The sequence below is a fragment of the Chaetodon auriga genome, chromosome 4 (assembly GCF_051107435.1).
Source record: "Chaetodon auriga isolate fChaAug3 chromosome 4, fChaAug3.hap1, whole genome shotgun sequence".
Taxonomy (NCBI): domain Eukaryota; kingdom Metazoa; phylum Chordata; class Actinopteri; order Chaetodontiformes; family Chaetodontidae; genus Chaetodon; species Chaetodon auriga.
Genome location: NC_135077.1, coordinates 4,612,340 through 4,632,436, shown reverse-complemented (window position 1 = coordinate 4,632,436; position 20,097 = coordinate 4,612,340). Strand labels below are relative to the sequence as shown.

At 42.5% G+C, this 20,097-nt stretch overlaps 2 protein-coding genes across 3 annotated transcripts; both read right to left on the bottom strand.

The window, feature by feature from the left end:
* Window positions 1-2,965: 2,965 nt before the first annotated feature.
* On the bottom strand, window positions 2,966-14,700 carry rhot1b (ras homolog family member T1). 2 transcript variants are annotated; one of them, XM_076728421.1, is made up of 20 exons: window positions 14,310-14,700; window positions 13,731-13,789; window positions 13,532-13,613; window positions 13,392-13,435; window positions 13,244-13,297; window positions 13,078-13,130; window positions 12,222-12,330; window positions 11,308-11,409; window positions 11,007-11,105; window positions 10,784-10,892; window positions 10,570-10,690; window positions 10,287-10,371; window positions 9,529-9,674; window positions 8,699-8,799; window positions 8,234-8,364; window positions 7,872-7,955; window positions 6,792-6,914; window positions 6,490-6,692; window positions 5,060-5,182; window positions 2,966-4,336 (listed from the first exon to the last, which is right to left on the bottom strand). In XM_076728421.1, the coding sequence occupies exons 1-20, from the start codon at window positions 14,344-14,346 to the stop codon at window positions 4,219-4,221; spliced, it is 1,983 nt and encodes a 660-aa protein (XP_076584536.1). In that variant the 5' UTR covers window positions 14,347-14,700; the 3' UTR covers window positions 2,966-4,218. The 2 variants fall into 2 exon arrangements, with proteins under 2 accessions (XP_076584536.1, XP_076584537.1); XM_076728422.1 differs by lacking the exon at window positions 5,060-5,182.
* Window positions 14,701-15,869: 1,169 nt separating this feature from the next.
* LOC143319681 (arf-GAP with dual PH domain-containing protein 1-like) lies at window positions 15,870-19,403 on the bottom strand. The gene is made up of 11 exons (XM_076728820.1): window positions 19,286-19,403; window positions 18,585-18,715; window positions 18,334-18,425; window positions 18,002-18,087; window positions 17,772-17,884; window positions 17,498-17,644; window positions 17,128-17,211; window positions 16,962-17,024; window positions 16,745-16,822; window positions 16,309-16,537; window positions 15,870-16,218 (listed from the first exon to the last, which is right to left on the bottom strand). Exons 1-11 carry the CDS (start codon window positions 19,371-19,373, stop codon window positions 16,190-16,192), a joined length of 1,140 nt encoding a protein of 379 aa, XP_076584935.1. The 5' UTR covers window positions 19,374-19,403; the 3' UTR covers window positions 15,870-16,189.
* Between the last annotated feature and the right edge of the window lie 694 nt (window positions 19,404-20,097).

Here is a 20,097-nt window from a genome sequence, read left to right as displayed (position 1 = left end):
AAAATAAACTGTCCCCTCCAATCGTGCTGCTACAGCCGCCCAAACCAAATGACGGCCAGACAAACACCCACCTATTACCCCAAGAGACATCAAACAAAGCTAATAGTTGGGTGGAATCCATTTATGAGGAGGAATTATGTGATGGCGGTGTGGTCTGCAGTGTGTAGGTTGATAAGTATCCTTCTGGTGAAACTCCCCCAAGTCCAGTATGTGATAGCATTGCCATGGAAACAATGTGGCCAGCTGATATTTTTAACCTGAGGGGTCTTTTTCTGACTCCTACACAGTAGTGTTGGGTCAAAGTTGGAATCTGTTATGTTGGTTAAAAAAAGTATTTGTGGTCAGAGATCAACAAACCATGGCCAGACATTAAGATTCTATCTTTCATATGGAGTGAGGGGAGTTACTGTCTGCTTTAGTTACAGGCACCCATGGGAATTTCCATTAAAAGCAGCTAATTGGACAAAAGAGGCTTTGACGGCTGCTTTCACAAGTTATGTGCTAACACCAGCTGAAGAGCTGTAACAGGAGGGATGATAGAGGGGGATGAGGGACGAGAGTGTGAACGGAAAGGAAAGAGAGAGAGAAGATGTACGACAAGAAAAACGCCTGCTATGCAGGAGAATTAAGCTCATACATAAATTAACAGCTGGGGAGTGTGCTGTCTTTTGACAACTCTCAAAGCTGTTTGTAGGCACGATCTACCTCACCCACAGCCCCTTACTGAGTAACTCCGTACCTTTCATCAGCACCATCAGTGATGCTCCAAATGTGTTAAACTGAGTTTAAACCAGAAGCTACATAAAAGTATACGCTTACAATATGTTTTTCATACCACTGAACTGTCAGTGTGTTAGTCAGGTTTTCATTCGTGCTACCACACCTGCAGGAGCTGGATGTTTCAGTCTTTTATTTACTACTTTGCGCTAACTTTGTCAACAAAAGCGTTACCCATTACTTTAAGCTAACTGTGTCAGCAGTTTAGCATTATCTGTTACTTCTAGCTTACTGATTTCAACAATTTTTTCACTGCTTTTAGTGAACTGACAGCAATTTAGCATTATCCCTACTTTTAGCTAACCACTTCAGCCATTTATCCACTATTATCAAATTATTTCAACCATTTATCCATTACTTTTAGCATAATATTTTGAAATATTTACCTGCTACACTTTTTGTTATTTCATCTGTCTATCCATTATGTTTAGCCAAATATTTTAACCATTGCTCAGCTATTTTCAACCATTTAGCTGCTTTTAGCTAGCATTAGCATTAACATTCACTTTTAGCGACATGTTAATTACTCTTAATTAAAGATTTTAAGCCATTTATCCATTATTCCCTTGAAAAAGAGATGTTGTGATCTCAATTGGACTTACTTAAAATAAATGGTGTAATAATAATGATAAATAATAACTTTTAACTAAATATTTTCATCCATTTATCCACTATTTTTAGCTAATGTTAACTATTTCAACCATTTATCCCTAAGTTTTAGCTTACTAACTTTATTACGTTTGGCTATCTATGTCAACAATTTAGCATCATCCATTACTTTTAGCTCACTATTTTGACCATTTATCAATCACTTTTAGCTAACTAAATGTTTATTCATGGGCATTAGGGAACAGTTTCAGGTGTTTTGTCATGCAACAGGGGGTGTTCAGGTGTTACATCTGATGCAGTATGTGTATAATATGCATATTGTATACACCCTGTGGAAACTGCAGAGGTACCCTCTGAAGTGTATGGATGGGAATCTGCAATCACTGCTCTAAGGAAAGGCCTCAATGTCTTGCTGTCAAATGCACTGGCACCTGCAGATTACTTTACTGGTATCAGCAGGAAGTAGCTTTACCAGCAGGGACTTCATTGTCACGGCTAAGAAGAAGTTCTCATGCAGCACAGTGTCCAAATGTCTCATCTAATTACAGATACTCATTAGTGAGAGAACCAGTGGTGCTTTAAATGTCCTGACACAGCAGCTGCAACAGACAATCCAGCTTCAGATGTCCAAATGCCATGTTTCTGAGAACAATTTAGATTAAAAAAAAACCCAGGCCTTTTAGTGGCTCTTCAGAGGCCCAGGGTGCCGCTTGATTTAACAGGGCTATGGGATCTTGGGTTAGTCTGGAAAAGATGAAAGTTAAACCAGAAAATCCTCTCACATTCCTCATATAAAGTCACTCCTTATCCAGACTAATATGCTCCTAAAAATGACATGTTGGTGGGAAAACTAGTGACTAAGGTCGAACTGAGGTAAAATCAGTACTGGAAGAGAAGAAATTATCACCAAATTATTCAATATTCAATGTGAATTAAAACATCCTTCAAATCTGTGTGGGTTAAATCTATTATTAGCCCAACACCCACTGTGACCCAAGGGTGCTGCTAAATTATAGAAGGATCAGCTTGATAAGCACACTTTATAAATTGTATTTCATTTGACTTATTAAGAAGCTGTTATCCAGAGAGAGAAGGTCTATTTGTTGAAAAATAAAATGGGTTTGGTGAGGTGATATTGATCCCATCTTACAACCACACTGGAACAATAATGCAGTAAGATAGTGCTCTATTATTTAAGACATAAATGTATAATATCCCTCAATGACTGCTGATGCAGCTCTTCCTATGCACTAAAAAGCCTTACCTTCTGCAGTATCGACGCCTAACCACTTTAACATGATCTCACCGAGGTTCATCTCCCCTTGCAGACTGGCTCATTATGGAAGACGGCATACTTATCTAAACACATGAACAGGCTTCAGTTTCAAAACATACATGACATGGCAGCCACTCAGTTTGGTGACAGGTTTTATCCACTGGTGATTTTTCTTTTTTAAGCAATGCTGCCCTCCTGTGTCTTTACTGTTCTCCTATGACATAAGGCGCCTTACTTATGTCATAACTTACTGTCCTCTAATCTCTCAGCAAACTGAAAAGAAAAATTCCATCACACCAGATGTAATAGAGATATTTGTTTATTGTAAACTTTTGTAAAGGCAGGGATGAGTGAATACGTCAAACTGAGCCTTGTGGCAAACAGTTGCATTGTATGAAAATTAACACATGGGGCCACATTATTGCATCTTCTGTGATCAGGGGAACTAACTGGGAAACACAACAAAGGTCAAATGATCATTAAACTTCACTTTGACGCAAGACTCAACTATCCTCTGTTCAGCGCTCCTGTCAACGAACTTAACTACATCGTTGGATTACTGTGGTGCTGGAGAGCAATGCAGACAAGCTGCCGTGGTAATTCTTTTGTACAGTAATTCTTAAAACACTGGAATGTGGTCGGAAATCCTGAAGCATGCAAACACAAAATGTACAGAATGGCCGTAAAGATTTTCAATATCTTAGTGCACAAACACACGCGCACGCACACACACACGAGCTGACAAAGTGACCAACATGGGAAGACGTGAGATAGCAGCAGACCCGTCCACACATCCACTGATCAAACACTGACGTGCTCTGATGCACAAACATTAGGAAAAAAGTGTGCGTCCAAGCGTTCGGCCTTGAAAGGCAAACCGATATCTGTCAGTGTGAATAATCAACGCTAATGTTTGTGTGAGTTCATGACCAGGCTGTTAAACTAAGACCTTTGCATTCAGTGTTTTGAGTGGGAATCAGACACGGCCCTTTTGGACAAAGACAAACAAACAGACAGTCTAGTATATTATATACACTATTTACATCTCGTTCAGTCTAATAAAAGCATCAGAGCTACTGCACACCTCACATATCACAATCCTCATTACCATTGACACCAGGTTGTTCATTTCAATCAGCAAGCAACCAAAAAAATAGCTATATATGTAACTCACCACAGCTCGTCAGCAGCTGACCCTCACTTTCAATATAAATAAAGATATATTACTTTGAAAATACTTGCAAACAAACAGATTCAGCAAGTTATCAACTTTGGTACAAAATTAAATAGTTTTTCCTCTTTTATTCCTAAGAACAGTAATTTACAGTGGAATGAAAATGTTTGCTAAGGTCAGCTTTTCACTTTTTTTTCCCTCCCACACAAAAACAAAGTACATTTTTTCAACTGGAACCCATGAAATCACAAAACCATGATGGATTTTCAACATGTTTTTTGTTTACAAAATGCAAGGGTGAAAGCCTAAAGTTGTGTCTGGTCAAAACGGCTCTACATGTACCATGGAGGGGAGAGAGGGTTGGACTCGGCTCGCCCGAGGATCACCGGGGTTTGAGCAGCACTCTGTACATGGCGAAGCCCAGCACTGCAAACACTGTGGCTCCCACGCTCGCTCTCAGCCAGAAGGTGGAGCTCTTCAGGTCTGCTTGGCTCACATGTCTGTTAAACAGAGAGAGCGGGTCCACAGGGGATAAATAGAGAGACAGAGTGAAGGGAAGGACAGTAAAGGGATACAGACAAACAACTATTCCTCTTCAGCTAACATGATGAAGTGAGCCTCAGCTGTGTTGTAAAGAAGGATGACGTGAAAATAAGCAACGTGAAACATAAAGAAAAGCTGGATGAACTGATGCCAGAACAGCGACGAAGCCTCGAAACATGCAGACGCTGAAGTAAAAGCCGGTCAAACAGATGAGGGACATGCAGGATTATAGTTATGACACGAGACAACAAGACCAGAAATTAGCTGCGACATCTCGGTTAGATGAGACGGCTGAGGCAGAGTGACGTGAGCAGAGGAGGAAGGAAGCTGACATTGACAATAACGATTTCAGTCCTAGCACAGGAAACTCACAAGCAATGTCACTGAAAGCTGAATGAAAATGAAGATATGAGAATGGTTTCTGAGGGGAAAGGGACGAATCCAAGAAGGTCTCTGACAGCACGAAACAAGGAGAACGAAGAAACATGGCAGGAAATTATCATGTAAAAAAGGAGTGACGTAGAACTAAGCAAAAACGTAGAAATATGTTAATATTTAGGATGTAAAATGAAAAAAATTTTTGCACAAAATGAGGGGAAATGAATGGGACAAGCTTCAGGTGACAAATCTGAGAGGTAACCAGAGGTAAAGACAGGGTTGTAAAAACATTAAAAAAGGACCTTCTGAGCACAACGGCGTAGAGTTTGGCCCTGACCGTCTGCAGCAGCTCAGAGTTGAGGAAGTTCTGACACAAGCAGAAGGTGCACCGGTTACAAGTGCACATGCAGCGCAGCCGGGCGTGGCTGAGGAGAGATACGGGGAAGACAAACACCAGCCCACAGTTTACATATCAAAACACACGAGAGAATGACACAGCAGATAGTTCAAAGATGCCACCACCATGAAACGAGTCGTTTGCAGCTCATCACCTTGGAGCCAGAACCCACGAAGGACAACGAAAACAGATTTCGACGACAATAAACCCGACTCAAATGAGATTCCTCAATTATCTCTTTGGAAGGAGGAATTAAGTACATTTATCTCTAAAGGATTATTTTATTGTGAAGAGACAGTATTCAGAATGAACTGAAAGCAGTCATAGGCTCATTCAATTAAACTCATTACTGCTGTGATCTCATAAACATCAGACTGCTGCATCAGTATATCACAGCAATTGCAAGCAGTAAATCAATAGGGAATAAAGCGTTTCAACAAAAAGAAACTTCATACTTCATAACATCATTTGTGAAGTATTTAAACTCTGTTCTGAATCTCGAGGATAGGAGCTGCCTCGGCTGTGGATTCAATAAGGGCTGGTCTGCTGAGTGTAATTATATAACTGTGTTGACTGCACTCTGCAAGGAGTGTGAGCCTCTGGGAGAGATCAACATTACTGCTCAGCAGGGAATCCCATTTACCCATAATGCAAAGCACTGTGGCATCCCTAGTGCAACATGTCCAGAGGGCAGTGAGGTGCATTAATGTGGAGTGAAGTGCATCATGTCTGATAGCGACACTTGCAGAGAGGAGGGACATACCCACAGGGGGTATCCTGAGGTAAAGTTGCACACATTACTCACAGAATTCAACCTGTTTCACACTGATTCATTTGTGCAGTGGGATGATCACAGTGTACAGGAAGTACAGACCAGATTAAAAGACAGCCCTGTCTATTTAACAGCAGCAGACAAGCACTCAGTGTCTGAGCTACTTCATCACCTCAGGCCACAAGAAGACAAGAATTAGTTCAGATGATCCATAGCTGAGGAGCCACAAGACTATTTGGCCCACGCAAATCTCCGTAGACCCAGAGTTTGACTGTGTTTAAAATATCTCCCAGCACCAACGATCACATGGGCAGTTATAAAGCACAGACCTTGTGTCGTGTTTTGAAGGAAAAGAGACAATATCTTCACACAATTTACAATATGGCATTTCCTGTTTTCACCCAGCTGGGAACAAAAAATTGGAAATCTTCATCTGGTGGGTGACAATTTGTACTAGCGCTCATGGTCCCTGGAGCAGGGTGGCTGATTCAGTGCAAAGAACTGATTTCACTACATGTTGTTCTGTGGGTGAAGGGATCCAGATCAAGTGTCTCTGTACTTACGGGTACATGGCCATGGTGGTAAGTTTGGTGTAGATGTCTCTGCTGGGTGCTGCTGCAGTGTTACAGGTGAAGGACTGGGGAGGTGGCATCTTGTGCCTCCTACAGAACTCCAGAGGAGTGCAGCCATACATCTGTTTGATCTCTGGCAGGTCCGACTTCGCTGCTATCATCATACATGGAGTCTTACTGTCCATGAAGTATTGCTGAGACGAGAAAGAGAGAGAGGAATAAACATGGTTTAGATGTTTTCCCAATCCTGTGTGTGGGTAATCATTTATTTTTGATCAAGACTCAGTTTTTACCTTGAAGACTTTGGCGCAGTATTCAAAGGAGTACGGGTTGCTGACGTCATAGACCAGGCAGACAATGTCACAGGCCAGATCGGCATCAGACAGGTAGTCGAAGTCAGGGAACACTTCATGAAGCTGAGAGGAGAGGAGCTTTGTTGAAAAAGCTGAACACAGTCAGCCATAAATGCAGAAAAGCCCCTCTAACATCAAACGCACTGAGATAAGCTGAGAGTTAGTCCCATACAAATGTTCTCCGTACCACGGAGACCAGCTCTGGTGGCCTGGGTTACTACAACCATCACTTTATGGCGCTGATAGGATGGTGGAAAGAAGCACAGGGAGAGTTTGTCTGTGCTTTTTTCTCTCCATTTCTGGGGGCATTATCGGTATGCAACCGCAGCTGAGTGTGCGTACTGCTTGAACAAAAGGACTTGTTATCATACACACACAGCATATGGATTACTGTGAATTTCATAATATGCTGTCAGAAAAAAAAATACTTAAATGAAGAGTCTTGTGCTGAGGATGTTCAGCGGCTGCTGCATGACTCACAGCGGCAATAAAGACTGAACCGCGCTGGAGCATCACCACAGCATCGAGGACGCCAACAAAGACGGGAGCACCTGGGCGTGAAACTTTCAAAGACGAACAACAAGTGCAGACAGCAAAGAGTGCAGCTGACGCACTGCAGGAAGTGCTGGAGTAAACTAACGCCATCAAACTACCCGTACTTCAGCAGACGCAGCGCCGACTGCGTTTGCAAAGCAGTGCAGTGATGATGCTTTTGTCAAGCAAGTAGAAATGCTTGCTTGACAAAAGCATTAGGTGAACATGATAAGAAGCTTATGTAAACAGCTAGGTAAGCACAGCCGACCTCAGGCTGGGCCGGTTTACAGCCGACAACCTCACATACAATCCATAGTGTCACACATACGTTTCTTACGACATGGAAAGAAAAGAAATATGTAATGTTAGTGAATTTCTCCAGTGTTATTAGAATGACTGTTTTTAGCACTGGGAAAGCTGCATTAGAGATGCAGTCACGACTGCAAAAATATTCTAGTGATTGAAGTAGTATTAGAGGATACTCACGAGAAGGTATTTCTCCTGGCCGTAAACATAGGTCGTGTTGATGGCGTAGTAGGATCTGTGTTCCTCTCTTATCATTTTTTGGCGCTGAGAAGAGTAACAAGAAGAAACATCGTGTCAAACCAGATCATGACACTAAAAATGTATGTTATTTAATATTGATTGATAAATTATTCCATATATGCAAGAATGAGAAATCAGAGCTGAAATATTTAACTGTTCATATATGTGATGTACTGTATTGTCTGCTTTTTGCAGCATCTGTGAGGTTGTGGCTCATTTCCCAACATTTGGGACACTGAAATATCCGTATGAGGCAAAGTATGCATCAAAATGTGTCATTGCTGCTGTTCATGTCCCTTTACCATGAGGTTACTGCCCAGGAAGGCCTGGAGGAAACCGCTCTTGCCGCTGCCAATGTCTCCAAAGACATTACAGCGGAAGACGCTGCGCTGGGTCTGCTTCTTCTGCAGGTCAATCTTCTTATCTCTGGTCACTGCGGGGGGCAAACCACACACGGGCATCAAAGGATCAGTTTTAGACTGCTGCTGCACACAACACATGGCTGCAGTCAGTCAGCAACAACACTCAGACTGAGCTGCTGCGTCACTACTGTTATGACAGGGTTGTTGCGATTACTGATGGCGTGACGGCACAATGAAATCAGCGACATTCATTCAAGACGCTGAGCTCAGAGTGATACTGAATAATACTCAAGGCTTTAGACTGTATGAATATATATGAACACTTCAAGATGTGTTGTCTACAAATCCGCAGCTTCACTTGAATACAAATATGCTGATGGACAAACATGTGATGAAGCTGCTCACCTGTAATCCCTGCTGCTTGGGACTCCTGCTCAGCAATTATTGAGTAACCGAGGTAACCCAAATACTCCAGACATCGCTGGACATCCAGATACGTTGTTAACCTGAACAAATGTACGTTTTTGGGCAAAAAGAAAAAGATTAAATGGACATTCATGAAATATTGAAAGCAACATGAATTAAACTGTGTGTTTTCTATCCACCTGGACAGAGAGTCATAAATTGGTATTTTCCTGAAAACAACTTTGAAAATAGTTAAATATTAACAAATTAACTAATTTTGTTGAAAGCCACTACGTGTAGAATTTTAATGCATCTGTCGTATGTTATAAGTGTCATGGTGACGGGTGGACATTGTTTGGCAAATTTTTCTATAAAAACCTTCATTCCAGCGAACAGAATAAGCCAAACGAATCAGTGTGACAAGAACTTTGCTGAAATAAAACTGAGTCTGAGGCAGCAAAACTGTGATTTCTATCAAGTAATACCTATTGAAAAGTTACGTAAACAAGATTAAGGATGTGATCGAGCATTCAAAGCCAACTTTTGGTCCTCAACAGCTTTTCTGTGCTACTTCAGGAGTCTAGTTAGATGTGCTTTGCATGTAGGTGTAATGCTGCTGGAACTAGATGAAACAGTAATGACACCAAACCACAACTTTACTTAAATGTTTCAGTCCATTTAAATGCATTTGTGGTTTGGAGTCACAGACATTTGGTGGCACAGTTGTTAAAGTCAGACACAGCATGTTTTTTGATACAACCACCAGGGAGCACCAGAATCAGACATGGTCAAATTCTACACACAGAGGCCTTCACTTAAAGGCCACTCACGTCCACTGGGAGAGATATCCCTGGTAGGTGATCCAGCCTTGGTCATTAGTGCAAACTGTGTTATTGACATCTGGACCCCAGGGCATGTACGGAAAAACATCAAACAGGTCCGCCAGCTCCTCTGGTGACAAGGCACAGTCACGGTCCTGACAGACACAAAGGTCAGATACTTGTCAATGAGGAAAAACGGTGGTCAAAGCAGGAAAAACCTCAGATGGGATTTAAATTCAGAATTAACACATATTTACAGAAAGCAATGAAGTTGACGAGATCACACTTTAAATATATTGTCTGTTTTCAATTGACTATAGGTAAAAAAAAAAAAAAAAAAAAAAGGATTAGCAAGTTATCACATCCTGTTTCATTTATGTTTAACCCCGCTTCCCGACTGAATCAGGCTTGTCCTTGCTCAGTTGACTTCAAGAGCAGAATTCACTCAGTTGGCAGCCTGTCACTTCCACCTGAGAAAACAAACATGAGTGGCGCATACATTCACAGTTGGACGCTAATCACTACGACAGAAACCAGATCCTGGCACTAGCTGCCACTTTCACTCTCCGACTTTGATTCTAATCTCGCCGCTAATTCTCCGGTCAATCCTTCCTCAGTGACAAGACGTTAAATCACGCCTCAGCAGGTGGTCAGAGCTGGCTGTGGCAGTGTATTTTGGTGTTGTGTTGCGCTGAGCAGCTTCTCGTTAAGTGCCTCTCCGGGGCAGAGGCGAAAGTAAATACAGGACCGGAGGGACGGGAATTCACCTTGTCATGTTTGTCAAAGACGCTCTGGAGGAAGAGGTAGGCATTATGGTTGAGCTCTGTGGTGCAGTCTGGAGGAATTTTCAGCCTGGAGGATGAAATATTACAATGTTAATGATACAGTCTGGGCACATACAGGATAAACAGGATAAACACTGCCACAAAGGTTCAAGAAGAGGATAAAGAATACAGTTCCCTTACAAAAGTGGCTCAGCAGTCCTCAGTAGACATACTAGTACCAAAAGTGAAAGGCAGGTGTTGCTACACCTTCAGGGCTGACACTCACGGTGGGAAGAGGTAGTCCTGATTCAACTCCAGGTCGTCATCGTACCCGAACCTCCGCAGCACGGTCCACGTCGTTTCATGGCGGCCTCGCTGGATGAACAGGGTGTGGAGGAACAGGAAGCCTGGAGAGGAACATCACGGAAATAAACAGTCAGGAATAATGTGACGGGAGATTAGCGTGAACATGTGGAGGAGGCCGGCCCATCCGTTCCTACCTTTCAGAGAGAGTCCGTTGTTGCACACTCCGTCGCTCAAATTCTTCCTCACCACATTTTTTACATCCTCCAATGCCTGAGGCTCGAGCGGGGTGTTGAAGCACGTCCGCTGTGAGGCGTCGCACAGAAACATTGTTGCTGTCAAAGTGAGCATAAAAAAGGCTCCTGCGTCTATCGTGCTTTCGCTTAAAGCGTTTGTCAGCTGCGACAGCCATCAGTTTACCTGGAAGAAGTTGAGCTCATTATCGTTGAGAATCCCGTCATTGTCTAAGTCAGACACTTTGAAGATTCGAGTCAGGGCTTTGACACAAAGTGACTTCATCTGGGAATCAAATAGGCAAATCAAAAGGCACGACAACAAAATTCAGTTCATATGACACATAGAATTTCACACAGGATTGTGGGCTGAGACAGCAACTAAAGCATTCAAACGGCATTACATAACTCGTGCAAATGTAGATTCAGAGAGAGGCTTTGATGGAAAACAAGCTGCACTGGGTGACAAAGACAGTGTGCAGTCTTACAGCTTTCTTCTCTGGACAGTAGAGAGGACCTGTGGGGTGCAGAACTGCCTTTTGGGCATAGTAGAACAGCTCTGAGATGTTCTTCAGGTTCTTCGCTGAACACTATAAACAACAAGAAAAGGAAGTTTAGTTACGCATATGTGTATACTGCATGTATGTATGGGCAGTGATGGGCACTGTGATGCTAACAGCGTCCTGGCACGGCACGGCACAGCACAGCACAGCACAGCACAGCACAGCACAGCACAGCACAGCACAGCACAGCCATCCCTGTTTACCTATCTGTCTGTGTGTGTTTGTGCGTGTATATGCCTGTATATACCATGTGTGTGTGTGTGTGTGTGTGTGAGCTAAGTCAGGCCCAGACAGGGTATTAACACACAGGATCTGTCTGAGCGACGTGCCTGGTTTAATTAACCAGTCTGAAGACACACAAGTGTGAGAGGACAACAGGTTAATGTACACAAACTAAGACGACAGAGCACAAAGTGACACACTGTACGTTCAGTTCGGTCGATCGTGGGGGTCATAAACATAAACATGGAAGAGCAAAGGTTGTAAAGAGCTCCACTTATGTATGTCACTGTAACTGACCAGATAGGAGGAGAAAATACAACGTACACATAATTTGGGCCTTTTGATTTGAATGTTTTTACATCAATTTAAGTGTTAAGTTGACAGTTGGCAGCTAAAAGGTTTCTGTTGAACTGCTGCCATGTTTCTTCCCCTCTTTAATGAGAGCATGACAGAAGAGCTTATTGATTTCCATTTGTGTTTGTGTCCCTTTTGACCTCGTCCACTGGACAGACAGACACGTGTGGTCTGTCTGTTGTCTGAATCGGTAGCATCACTGCTGCATTACTGGAATGTCGACGCATTAATGAGGCAAACCGACAGAGTGGTCCCCCTCTCACCTCAACACAAGTCTCGATCTCGCTGTACTGGTTCATAATGGGCAGTATGGTCTCCATGCTGCTGTGCTCCACCAGGTCCGACTTGTTCCCCACCAGGATCAGAGGAACCCTGGACACACAAAAACACACTCAGTAAACAGAATAAAATTTAACAGATGTAACTCAACCACACCAGAGCTGCAATGATTACTTGTCAACTTAATCGGCAACCGTTTTGATAACTGATTAATTGGTTTGAGTCATTTTTTTAAGAAAAGAGTCAATATTCTCTGATTGCAGCCTCTTAAATGTGACACTGAGCTGAATATCTTTGAGTTGTGTACAAAAGAAGACATTTGAGGACATCATCTTCAGCTCTGGATAACACTGATTGTCATTTTTCACCATTTTCTAACATTTTGTAGACCAAACAACTGACAGATTAATCAAGAAAACAAGAAATAATAATCATTAGCTGCAGCCCTGAAGTACACATTTTATTCAAAAAGAGTACTTTTCTTTTCATGTATTTTAGTATTTTCCCTCCCAGAAAAGCAGTGACTCATTTCTCAGTGAGAAACACAACAGGGAGAATGCGGCTGAGTGTGAAATGCTGCTCTTCCACTGCTGCTCCCTGCTTACAAAGAAGGCTCGGTGAGACATTTTCCACCCTGTGACTACAGGTCATCACTCCAAACACGAGCAGGAAAATCCATGACCGGCCTCTCGCTACAGAAAATGGTCTTTTGCAGACTGGTCATGCTGTGAAACGTTCACGGACGTAATGTAGAAACCGGCACCCTCTTCGCCCCATATTTCACTGTCCAAAACTGAGCTAACAAAGTAAACTCTGGACTGTTTTTGTGCAAGTTCACACCTGCTGTCCTTGTCTGTGTTCTCAATAATGAGAGGGATCCAGTGGCTGGTCACCTGAGGAACACGAAAAGGCAGAAAAATTAAAAACTGTAAAAGATGACAGGCTGACAGTCTCACACGTGCTATAAAAACAAATTATGGAAATGCTCGGAGCAGAAGGAGCTCACCTTTTCTATGGACTTCTTGTTGTTCACAGAGTAGACAATGCAAATCACATTTGCCTGTGAGGGAGACGGACACACACGTCCATTAGGCTTTTACCTGGACTCAGCACTTCTCTCCAAGTTAACAGACAAGCAAAACGCACGGACTGACCTTGGAGATCTCCTGAAACAACTGCTCGTCGGTCTGCTCGGCCTCTGTGAGGAGAAAGACGAGTGCACCTCAGTTAAAATCAGGAGAGTGGTCTCAGTCGCTGCAGAGCCAAACAAACAGGAACGGTGGACTTCATGTACCTGAATAGTCCACAATGTGTGTGGGGACCCTCTCTGGTGTGACATCTGCAGGTATGGTGATCTCCTCAGCTCGGTAGGGAACCTGGGATGAACAATGTTTACGTAATGGGGGTAATCTCCACAAAGTGTTGATTAAGATGGAGGTGAAGAGGTGCCATCAAGGTGTTTAATATCTGATGTCATAATCATTTCTACATACCACATCTGGGAACTCTTCGCTGACCAGGGACATGATGAGAGACGTCTTCCCCACTTTGGCTGTGGAGGGAGGAAGAGACAAGACTGAAAAATGATCTTTAGCAGATCAGAGACTCCTCACAATTCATTACTGAGCCGCAGCTGATGGATTCAATACGGACTTTATTCATAACTGTTCTGTTAATAACCTGATACCTATTCATTTACAAATCAGCTGAGCCTCCTGTGGAGAAGAAGCCACAGTGGAAAAATCAAATCCTCCATCTGTCTGCAGTTCACTTCCCCAAATTCCAAGAAATTCCAGGAATTCAACGATGAGAGAACGAGAGAACAGAACAGCATCCATCTCTCTGGCTTTGCTGTGATGGAGTGCCTGTCTGTCTGTCCAATGCTCTGGTCAATTGTAATTGTGCAAAGCTGAAGCAAACACAGGACATTTTATTCATTTCACGTTAGTTTTTCAGAACACCACCATCATGAGACTCTGGTGAGGCTGTCAGCATCACATGGCCACAAGCAGCATCAGTCCGAAGTGAACAGTAGCGGCTGACGCTGCAGGTTAAATGGCAGCTTTACTTACGTTCTCCCACTAATAATATCCTCACGTCCTTGCGCATCCTCTCCGGCGTCGACAAACTCGGTAAAGTGGTTCGTGTGAAACATTTATGCTCCTGTCTGGATGAAGGGTACAGCCAGCCAGCTCTCTCCTCGGCCTGGCTCGCTTGCTAACGGCTACGTTCGCATTTCAGCTCCGGTTTCCGCTGGTTCAGAGCAGACGACACGCCGTTAGATATCTGTTCAATCGTTTGATACTAACGAGCTGCTTTCTGTCGCTATTTTCCACCTGTCAGGTACAGTCCGACAGAGCTGCCGCCGCTGTGCTCACCCAGCTAATCTACACACAAACTTGACCGTCACAGCAGCGTTAGCGGGGGGCTAGCAGCCGTGCGTTCCGCCCCGCCCCTCCGGTTCAGCTGACTCTGAGGGCGAGCAAAGATCGTATATTGTTTAAAAATAATAATAATAATAATAACGTGAATAGTCGGCTATGTGCACATCCCGCATATGAGAGCTTTTGCTGTCATTTTAAAGTAAGAAATGTTATGACAAATTTCCATTTAATCAGCCGGTTTCTTAATATTTTTCAGACTAACGTAGCTCCGTTGGTTGTGTAGCGTGATGACGATTCCGGGAGAATGGCGGAGAGTGAGACGTCTAACGTCTTTTCCCCAGCTCGACAGCGCCTGTCAACGGCCACAGGCAACAGAAAGCAATGGAAGAAGTACTTGGATGTTTTACTGAAGTAAAACTACCAGTATGACACTATAAAACTCTCTGTTGCTAGTAAAAGACCTGCATCCCAAATTTGTACTTTTTTTTGGTGTGTGTGTGTATGTATATGTATATATATATATATATACATATATATATATATGTGTGTGTGTGTGTGTGTGTGTATATGTATATATATAAAACCCCTATGAGATGGATCATTATTCAAATTTATTCAGAAAAATAAAAATAAATAAATAGAAAAACGTAAAAAGCTTCAAGGTACAAGACTGTACTATTATTTTAAGGGAGAAAAAAAACATTTTTTACATTATGTTTGTTTGTCTTTGACAAAACAAGTGAGAGAAGAAAAAAAAAACAATTACTGACAATATAAATAAGCAAAATAACAGTATGGAAAAGTCAATAAGTGAATATAAAAAAGGTCTAATGTGAATTCATGGCATAAAAGTCGGCTGATAAATTTAATTATTCATTTATTGTTGGACTGATTAGTTTGAAAGCATTAAACCCATTTTGCAAACAGGAAGGGGGAAACAGCTGACTGTGTGTATAAAAATGTACCCTGCTCAAAAATACCTGAAAAGTAATTTCAAGTATTCAGCCCCTTATCTTTTGATTTTGTGTATGTGTAAATTATTAACTGCAGGAATCAATTGGGTCTTACTTTTATTAAAATCATGAAGAGTTTTCAGTTTTACAGAAGTACAAACATACAGCTAAAATGAAACAGTGTTTGAGAAAAGTAAACCTAATTTTGTAAATGTGCAAACTGAGTTAAACATATAGCATCAAGTACAAAATAACTAAAAATGATATATAAAATTTAGTCCTTCGTTTTAATAAATACAATATTTGGTTCCAGTGTATAATGTATTACAAAGAATTCCTTTATGTGGTGTCATTGTGCCAGTGACACTAAATTCAAGAGATACTGCTGCTACATGGTGTCATATTATAATCGCAGACACTGACGTCTGCCCAAAGTGTTAGAGTTGATCATCTGTCGGTGGTGGCGAGCAGTCCTGCCAGTAAAACAGAGAGTTTGTGTCCACTTTCCACTGACAACTTCAGGGGCATCTTCCAAAAGTAAGGCTTTCGGTCTGTTATGCCACAAAAAGGTACTTATTCCATCCTGGACTCCTGCAAACCAGCAGGTAGAACTGTTCACTTCCCCCTTCTCAAGTTGGCTTCATCTACAGTATATCAAAGAGTGACAGAATTAGTATTCACATGTTATTCGATGAACACAGGAAGCCGTATCAGCTGAAATGACCGTATCTTACTGGCGTAGTCCTCTGGGGTCATGGGTTGAGAGATGACTTTTCTGAGGGCCTCCAGCCACTCCCTCTGCTCCTGCTCCTGCTCACACATAAACACAAACTGCCTGCCGGGAGTCTGCAGCATGATGCCACAGTGCCAGCGGCCTCCCCTCGAGCACCGGCCGCTGCTCTCTGAAACAGAGTAGCCGTGACTCTCTGTGCCGATGAAGACGGCGCCCAGCTCTGTTGCGTCCTAACGGTGATAAAGCACAGAGATACGCTTCAAAGAGAGCACCACTGTCATTAATTGCAGTATTGATAATTCTATTATCTAGAAATTTGACTGATTTTTTTTTTCTATTTTCTTATTATTTCTTATGAAATAAAAAAGATATTTATTTCTTTCCCACAGTCTTTTGTCACACACACTGTAGACACTGTGGGGTTGTCTGTTAATTACCAGGGGAGTTTTAAAATACAGGAGCTTTCTTTTCGTGGAGCACAGTGTGAACCACCTCTTCTTGAACGGCTCCCGTTGCTGAAAACACACCCAGAAAGGGACACAGAGACCGAGCGAGAAAGAAAGAGAAAACAATGGATGAAATTTATTTGTCAGGTGTAACAAAAGCAAATAAATCCTGTTGATTTTTTTAAATAAATTCGGAAAGCTGACAAACCGTTGGGCCAGTTTTCTCCATGTAGCCCTCCTTCAGGCAATGTGTCATTATCTGAGGTATTAACTGAGCAAAGAAAGGCAGATGGCACTGGTAACTGAGAAAAATCTGCAGTTTAACTCTTAAACTTGAATCTGTCGAAGCTACATGTTTTAAAAGTGTGTCTCACGTCATTATCTCGAAGAGTGGGATGTTTCTTCTGGAGGTATGCCAAGCGTGTTGCCCTGATAGCATTGAACAAGGATACGATGACCTGCAAGACATTAGACAAACGAGAGCACATCAGGAATACATCCATGCAAGTACACTTTCTGTTTCACACACGTTAGGAAAGCCCTGAGCAGGAATACACGTTTGCTGAGCTTGGATCACATTGTATTTCTCAGATCTAACCACAGCCGTGAGATTCAAAGGTAAGCCACTCCATACATGCACTGATTTTGTGTCTGTGCTGAAGGTTTTGTTTGCTGCGTTTGCCAAGTCAAGACATTTCTCTGTTAGAAGTGCACATCAAATAGCACGAGAGCGCTGGAGCCCACCTGTCCATCCTCGTGATAAACAAACAGATTCCTCATACGTTCATCATGCAGGTAGGAGATCTGCAGACCGTGAGGGTGACTGATCTTCTCCGGCTGGAAAACTGCATTCAGATCCTTCATGGAGATGACGGCTTTGGGAACCTTGGTCTTGGTTGGTTTTAATGAGCCGATTGAGGATGGATTACAGAAACAAAAAGGTATTCACCTGTGACCCATGCTTGCTCATAAAACACCATGGCATAAATGATGATGATAGGGCAAAAGAACTACTCACATCCTCTTTGATGAAGTATCTGAGGGTGAAGTCCTTCCGGGATAGCAGGAAGATCCTCTTTAGGAACTGCTTGTTGTCTTTGCCCTTCTTCCATAGCGTTGACTCGAACAGGTCTGGGTTAGATACATCAAAGAAATACAAGAGATGAGAAGCGCCTAAACTGCAACTTGTGCAAAGAAATGAATGCAGAATTGTGAATATTCATGTTAGTTCAATCATAGGATAATTACCGGCACTGTACGCTTGCTGGAAGCAGTTTTCTCCTGTGAATTCTCTTCTTTCATACTTTGCACGGATCCACTGATCCTTAAGAACACTAACAGGGAAGCAAAGCGCTCATTACATTCCCTTCAGGATGAAACACAAGGGTTTAAATAAATACCAGCTACTGAAAAGGTGTAGACTCATCACTGTGGCAGAGGTTCCACCATTGTGCCCAGCTCTCAGTGTTTGTTCCCCTTTCTGCACCTCTCCACTGCCATTCACAATGACAGCCTGCTTTGCTGATTCTTCCCTGCACTTCCACTGCACTAATGAGGCTGACGTGTTGACGGTCACTCACACGCAGTCATTTTCCTGCGGCCGGTAGAAGAAGGCAGGCACACACTTCTCATAAATGGCTTTGGCTGCAGAATTTCCCCTCTCCTGCATGAACTGGAACCACAGGGTTTAAAACATTATGACAATATTCATTTCGTATTTGTAGATAACTGCCTTGTGCAGCAGGACCACTCAATTTGCAATCCAAGACAGAACCAGTAAGATTCTAAACAAAACATCCATTGAAAAGGAATGTAAACTACAAATCTCTACCTCCACTAGTGAGTCTTCCCAGCGATCCAGGCGTATGGATTTCACTTTGCTGACAGCAGGCAAATTACGATGCATCCCTGAGCAGGTCAGGCACACAAAGACACCAAGAGTGTAGGAGGCCCAGTCAGGCTCTGTGAGCCACAAACACATCACAATGTTGACACTGTGAGAAGGAACTAAACGCAGGACAAATTCCAGTCGTGTGAGCAGCAAGTACAGACAGCAGCAAAGTCACATCATCGGTTTCTTTTGTAGGTGAATGAGCATAAAAAAAAATAAAAAATCAGTGAGCAAATTGAAAAGTGAATGTAAGTTATTTCAGTTCTTGTTCGTCTTTCGCTCTCACACACACAAACACTAACCTGTCAGTGACGGCGACAGACCGTTACAGGAGGAACAGTGAGGTCATAGCACAGAATATACAGCAGTCAACACTTCCCTTTATTTAACTTTACCATAAAACGTGGTGATAAAACATCACTTTCAAGACAGTTCTGTTAACAAGCAACATCACGTGGCCTGTTGGTGCCGGTTGCTGTTTCCATTTTTTAAACTTTAACGAAGAAAACGTGTTCATTGGCACAGAAATCAGGCAGAGTGGCTGTTGATAAAAACACGTATTGATGGGAATCATTTAAATGACGACATCATCATATCAAAATGAATATCTTGTGTTAATGAATCTTTGTCAGTGTACTCACCAGGAGCTCCACAGTCAGCACACAAGCTGTTACCAGGCTGTCGCACCAGATCGAACAGGATTTTGTTATTTCTTTCCAGACTGGCCATAGGTGATGATTGTTTGCTCCTGTCAGACTGACCGTTGAGTCCCAGCAAAAGAGCTACTAGGTAGTGACCCCATATTGACTCCGCACAGTGGATGGCACAGAGCTCTGGAGCAGGTGAAAAACGTAAATCCCTCTCACTGACCAGTGGCCCAGCATTTCCTCTTACCAGCACAGCATCATGAAGTTTATTGTTCTGCACACAAACGCAGAGGTCCAGAAATAACAGAAAGGAAGTGAAACAGACGTCACCGCGCGACAGGGTGATTTACAGCATCAGGCTGATAGACTCGCATGTAGCTTATAGAAAACTAAGGTTTGACTGGTGTGGACGAGGTCTTACCATGTTAGGAGAGGCACACTGGAAATATCTGAAATCAAAATTTGTTCATTTATGCATATTTTACGGCAAAATAAAATTCAGGCTTGGCAAAATCATCTCTTAATCATTAGATGATGGATAAGATGTTAACACTCACCTTTGTGTAAAACCTCATTTTGGGATGTTTTAAAGACTCTACTTTTTTTTTCATTTATCATGTCTGAGTTTTATCTTTATTACCAAAAGATTCACCAAAAATTTACCAATTTTAATTGTTCGTGGGTTTTGATGACCTTCTGATTCCCAGTAGAGCTCCATTCAACTTTAACCTGAGCAGAGGTCTAAAAATTCAGACCAAATGATGACACCTGTGTGTGTGTGTGTGTGTGTGTGTGTGTGTGTGTGT

Excerpts from the sequence above, each read along its gene's own strand:
- rhot1b (XM_076728421.1), bottom strand. The coding sequence starts at position 14,346 with ATGCGCAAGGACGTGAGGATATTATTAGTGGGAGAAC. Across the intron at positions 13,790-14,309 it reads GATATTATTAGTGGGAGAAC|CCAAAGTGGGGAAGACGTCT; the intron begins GTAAGTAAAGCT and ends CTCCCTCCACAG. Across the intron at positions 5,183-6,489 it reads ACCACCATGGCCATGTACCC|CCACGCCCGGCTGCGCTGCA; the intron begins GTAAGTACAGAG and ends ATCTCTCCTCAG.
- LOC143319681 (XM_076728820.1), bottom strand. The coding sequence starts at position 19,373 with ATGGCCAGTCTGGAAAGAAATAACAAAATCCTGTTCGATCTGGTGCGA. Across the intron at positions 18,716-19,285 it reads TGCTGACTGTGGAGCTCCTG|AGCCTGACTGGGCCTCCTAC; the intron begins GTGAGTACACTG and ends TGTGGCTCACAG. Across the intron at positions 17,025-17,127 it reads CCACTCTTCGAGATAATGAC|TTAATACCTCAGATAATGAC; the intron begins GTGAGACACACT and ends TTCTTTGCTCAG.